Below are 6,194 nucleotides of genomic sequence, written 5' to 3' on the forward strand. Positions count from 1 at the left end.
GATCAATACCTATCGATATCGTTATCGAATGGATAAGAAAACTTACAAAAACGAGGTTCTTCTCCCTCGCCTTCTCCTCCTCCAAACTCAAAAAAAAAAACAAATTTTTAATGGGTAGCACCTGAGTTTTGAAATAAACGCATCATTTTAGCTGCACGACTACCTCAAACGTGAGATCCAAAAAAATACAATGCTGGAAAATCTCAAAATAGAATAAATCTTAAAATAAAACATTCTTATTTTTTTATCCATTGAAAAAAAACTTTTGACCCTTGAAAAAATTTGGATTTGCATTGTTACGGTACCCTATCGTGTCTTTCAGCACAATTTTATCGTTTTTGATACTTGTATTAGGAGATCAACATGATCACTGGGGTGAAAAAACAGAAACGTGGACAAGAATCCATGGAAACATGCACGGCACAAGACAATCAAAACAACAGCAACCAAAAATAGCTGGTGAAGTCATCGTAATTAGAAAGCGACTGGGGGCGTGGCCTAGCTATAAATAGAAAAATAGCAATAAATAGAAGAATCGCGCGAAAACAGCTTCAACTACATAAACAATACGTCTAAACTAAAAATATGTGGGAATTGAGTCATTCCGTAAATAATGCTAATCCAATCCAATAATCTTCAACTGTGCTGGAGGAGGGGGGAGGGGGGGAGCATTTTTTCGTCATGGTCCGGTGAATTTTGAAGGAGAGTGGAAATAAGGCGCTTTCAAAAAAATACGTGGAGAAAAAGGAGAGAAAAAAAACGAAAGGGAATTCTATAAAGTGAGATAAACTGGATTTCAGCTTAAAAAGCCTTGTTTATCTTTATTTTGAAAAATAAAGGGCCTACGAGGTACGGTAACATTTATGAGCTGACTCAATTTTTGCGGAATAATGCTGGGGAAAATAAGACTATCGTTAATAAAGTGTAACATTAGGCCTGAGGCAATATCCAGATCCAGAAATCCATCCAGGAAGATTCCCGATTTGGATTCGTCTACGAGATGTCTAAGAAATAGTATCGGGGCAAGGGGCAAAACAATGCCCAAGACAGGAATCGAACCTGTGTCGCCACGGCCACAACGTGGAGTACTAACCACTATACTACTTGGGCCGAGAACGAAGGATCCATGAAGGTTTTAAGACCAGCTAAGGCTTACAACTAAGCCACGATAGTAACACGTCACCATTTTTCAAACTGTTACAAAATGTGCTTTACAAATGATACAAATTGATTGGTGGGAAAAATTGAACTGATCTCAATATCAGCGCTAATTAATTCGAGAGTGAAGATATTCGTTCAAAGGACAATAGCAGCTGCTCTACGTGAAGCGATAAACACTGAGGGAAGCATCGGTAGTAAAATAAGGAATTCCTTCTGAGAGTTTTCCCTGAAACTTGAGCACAATACGGATTTTTCCATTGAAAAAATCATTCATTTGCGTTTTTTTCCCCACCGTGCAGCTGACATTTTCTGCACGTGACCTCCTAAGCACGTGGAAGTTGATTTTATTACATAGTACCAATTCATTACTTTGCAGCTTTTTTTTTCTCTCTTGAGAGTGAGAAAAGCACTGGAGGATTTGGAGAAAAATGGTGAATGGAACTGATTTATTTTATTAGGGAATATTTCGAATAACTCGATTGTTATTCGATTTTTTTCGAACATCGTTTGACATTCCGTTTCGAAAAATTGTGCGCAAAGGACTACGTGTTGTTCTGCTATGTCTTCGACGACACTAAGTTATTTAATTTTTAATTTCTAAGTATTGAGTTTTATTTATGAAATCATACTTTTTTTATTATTTATGTGATTTTGTAGTTTTCCAAAAGCAATATTTTCTATGTTTCTAATTCTACTCTTTCTTTCTCTTAATATTCTATGCTTCTTCTATTTTTTTAAAGTTTTTTTTTAAGAACAGAAATGTTTTTTAGAGTCTAAAATATACTTTCCTTCTTTTTCTATCGTCCTCTTCCATCATTCTCTTAGATTTTCAATGCCTCTTTCGCCAAGATTTTCCCTCAATCTGTGATTTATGCAACTGAAAAAGCATTTCCACAATTAATTCAATTGAGAAAAAATTAAATCTTGCACTTAAAAATTCAAGAAGGAAATTCTTTTAGTTATGAAATCATATTTTTTGTATTATTTATGGGATGATCCCATAGGTAATGTCCCTTCCTATCTAAAAAAACTGTCACCGGTCTCCATCGTGTTGTAAATTTCAAAATTCTTAAAAAAAAATTTAACACTGAGAGATTTTTTAACACCTCCATTCCTACAGCAGTAACTTATCCTGATATACTGTATCGGTGGTCATCGATGCGACTACAATTCGGTTTGAATTTGGTAACATGAGAACTTCACCACATTTAATGAAATACCTCAAAAATTCATATTCACAAGTCAGAAAAGAGAAAAAGTAACAAACGGTAACACAATTTAATGAGAATTTATCTCTTCTCAAGTCCGGTAAGAGGGAAAATCTCTTTCGAACGTTGTTGATTTTGTTCGTCGGCGATTTTTCGACGTAGATACTCCTTCGCAATACGAAAAGAAGCCAATTGATCAAGGAGTGTCTCTAAATTAACGTATACTCAGTCCAGGGGCCAGGATTCAAGGAAAAGTTCCGAAAATTACCATCAAACTGCTTTCCGTCCTCAGCATCGTCCACAATCTCCTCATCGCTATTGTCCGTAATTTTCAGCTGTCCTTTCACAGTAACGGATTCTTCATCGCTTGTAGTTTCGGTGGTGGCGGCGAAAATGTTCGCTGAAAAATTTATGCAAAATTAGAAAAAATCACATGTAATGGAGTTGCGACATTTTTTTCCAGAGACATTTTTATTCCTAATTTTCAAAAAAAGAAATGCGTCCAAAAAATTTCAATATCCTTGCGAATATTGAATTGGAATAAAATAGAATTGCTGTACTTTATAGATCACTATTGATTTTTCTGTTGTTCTGAAATAAAAAGCGCTACCAGTTCACCATCAATTCTATTTATTATTATTATTTTTATTAGTTTATTTTATTTATTTATTTTTATTATTTTTTGTCTTCTATCATCATTAGCATCTATTATTGTTAATTTTTGCCTATATTACTTATCGTTTATGATTATTTTATACGTATTATTATTTTCTTCTCTTTATTTTTTAAAATTTGTCTATTTTTCTTATTATTAGTTATTTACTTCTCATTTCTCATTAATAGTGCTAAATTAATTATTATTACACTACTATTAACATTATTACATTTAGATTTTCATTGGATTTTTTTTTAATTTATCTATTAGTGGGATTATTACACTATTATATTATTATTTATTATTCACTATTTTATTATATTTTATTTGTTTATTTATTATTATTATTATTACTATTAGTTTATTAGTTTATTAGTTTATTAGTTTATTAGTTTATTATTTTGTTGTTTTTCCTACTTTAGAAGAGGTGAGTGCTGGAAAAAAGTGAAATGAGCATTGTTCCAGGAAAAAAAGGCAAAAACTGCTAAACAATTGGCAGTTGTTTCTTAAAATTAAATGAGTTTGGCGTCAGGGAAACGCTTTTGTTGTTACAATAATGTACCAACAAATTTCTAGACGTTAAGGAAAATAAAACTCAAGGGGATTTCGTGAAAATATAAAATCAATACCTGCTCCTAGAGCATAATATTCATGTTAATGTTTAGATATTGTTCGAAATGACGGGAAAACATTTAGAAACAATTAAGAGTAAAGACAAAAAACAATAGAGAGCATAATGTTGAACAATTTGCAGTAATACTCTTTGTTTTCAAAAATTTTTGATAAAATCAGCCTCCCCTCGATCCACTTTGATTAGTCGATGGGGTGTGAGATCAGTTTTTGAGGTTAAAACTCTCAATTTTCAATATATATATATATATATATATATATATATAGCAGAAACTTTTTAGATTGAACCTTTTTCGCTTGACATTTCGGTTTTTTTTTTGCAGTCTAAAAAACCTAAAAACCAAAATATAAAAACCTTGTACCCGCACTATCCGGAAGTATTGACTAAAGCACCTGAGGAGCTCAAGACACGAGGAAGTTTGAACTGTATCAGAAGAAGAGTAAAATTAAGTTAATGTTTGGATCTTGTGCGAAAAGATGGGGAAAACATTCAGAAATAATTAAAAATAACAATAAAAAATTTAAAAAATGTAGTAAAAGCTTTAATATTCAGATGATTTTAAAAGTTAGTGCTAGCTTGGTTTATCCTTTTTTGTTTTTTTTTTTGGTTTTCGAAAAAAAGTCTTCAATCTGTAAAATGTAAATGCAAAATTACTGAGGACAACAGGACAAAAATTAATGTTTATCCTTAAAAATACCTGTAGCAAAGATGAGAAAGAATAGAATCGTGAACGACGAATGCATTTGTGATCCTTGGGATCCGAGATAAGCCTAATTTCCAACGATTATAGCCGGATTACACCTTCGTGCAGTAATATCACAATTTCTTGCAATCACGTTTCGTATGGTCAACACCCTGTGGATCGGAAGGATTATTTTCTGGATGAATAGCAGCGTATGGCTCGGGTATGTGTGCAGAACTGCAGAACCATCCGTCAACCGTTGGGCATTTATAATCACAGTCGCTGTAGCACACGGTGTAACGAGTGCAATATCTAATCCGGATTATAATGACCGGAACCTGTTCACGTGGACAATTAGTCGGTGGCTTTTATCGTATAGCAATAATAGAAACGATGTATAGATGAAAAATCTATGGTCCAGCGTAAATTGATGCGGAAAACAAAATTTATTAGGATAATTTATCATTTATTTTAATTAATTTCGAGTTTTCGAGTTGCGGCTAGTTTTCAGGACCTACTGGAAGCGAATCCATGAAATACTTGAAATGAACGCACTCGCATAAGATATCCACATAGATATGTTAGTAGCTGCGTAAAGAGAGGTAAAAAATAGAGGACTATTAAGTGCCTGTCAGGAACCAGTACTCTAACTAGTTAAGGTCTGGTCTGGTTTAGTACTCTAGTAGTAGTATCTCTGACCATTCCATAAAAACCAGTAGCGTTCGCGAGGATGTGAGGGACTTAGCATATGCTAAAGCTTTATGAAATAATCTAAAGACTTTGTAAAAAGTAAGTAGAAGTTGAAGTTAAGTTGTTTACGTCACGATGTTTACGAAATTTTGATGGGATTTTTCCACAAATAGATGAAGACGTCGGTGTAGTTCACGAACGAGCCTGGTCATGTTCAATTCCTCCTGAGGAATCTGGGGGAAAAAACATATACGAAAGCCGTGAGTGATCTCGTCTCTCCAACGATGCTACTTTTTACGGGTACTAGGACAGGGACAACTCGCAACGTGTCCACGACTCTGCGACTGGAGCCGCTTTTAATGCTTATTTGAGTTATTAGGTTGTTCCATACGTTTTCCATAGTTTCGTCAACATTTTTAGTCCACATCAAACTGAGTCCAGGCTCGAAAGAATCAATATTCCATCACATCGATGGGCGAAGACTGTTGACGATATACTATATACTATACCACATTATACTATATTGTCAATTGGAATATATTATTTGTTGAATAAAAAAATAAAAATGTTGGAGAAGTGAGAAAGAAACTAGGAGGGACCACCTAATATACCATTTGAATTCCAAGCGTTCGGTCAGGGATGGAGGTGCTCGAGTTTTATCGCATAATAGGCGTTAATACATAGAAGACAGGCTAAATTTTCAGTCACGTTTCGTCCAATTCTTTTAATTTTGTGTTTTTACAACTGTCTCTCCAACGATTTACCCTTCTTTACATCCTCTATGCTGAACATTTTAACCGAATTGAGAGGAAAAATGCAAAAAAAAAAATTGATGAGCGCCTCGAGAAAAAAAAAACATATAAGCAAATCATTGGTACCTACAATTTTGTGCGTTTTTGAGAACTTTTTGCCTTGTCATTGTGATTCTAATCCATATAATTTTTTATCTTATTTTCTATCTTTCTTTTTTTTTCTTTTATCTTATTTTTTTTTATAATTTTTATATTAGTTTTTTTAAAATCATTTTACGAATGTTGGAACGATAGAACATTAGAATTAAATCTTCAGATCTATACAATTGAAATTTGCGTAATTAGATTTGTAGTAGCGCTATTAGCGTTGATAGATGGATGGGTGAGAAAGGTATCTGGGTACTTACAAGTGCAA

General features: G+C 33.5%; 1 protein-coding gene across 2 annotated transcripts; it reads right to left on the minus strand.

Annotated features, from left to right (window-relative positions):
• Positions 1-2,450: 2,450 nt before the first annotated feature.
• Positions 2,451-5,819, minus strand: RB195_008599 (uncharacterized protein; the record flags this gene model as incomplete). 2 transcript variants are annotated; one of them, XM_064195173.1, is made up of 3 exons in its annotated part: positions 2,451-2,578; positions 2,638-2,769; positions 5,792-5,819. In XM_064195173.1, the coding sequence occupies 3 exons, from the start codon at positions 5,817-5,819 to the stop codon at positions 2,451-2,453; spliced, it is 288 nt and encodes a 95-aa protein (XP_064046317.1). The 2 variants fall into 2 exon arrangements, with proteins under 2 accessions (XP_064046317.1, XP_064046318.1); XM_064195172.1 differs by lacking the exon at positions 5,792-5,819 and adding an exon at positions 4,353-4,398.
• Positions 5,820-6,194: the final 375 nt, after the last annotated feature.

The sequence above is a fragment of the Necator americanus genome, chromosome III (assembly GCF_031761385.1).
Source record: "Necator americanus strain Aroian chromosome III, whole genome shotgun sequence".
In the NCBI taxonomy this organism is placed as follows: domain Eukaryota; kingdom Metazoa; phylum Nematoda; class Chromadorea; order Rhabditida; family Ancylostomatidae; genus Necator; species Necator americanus.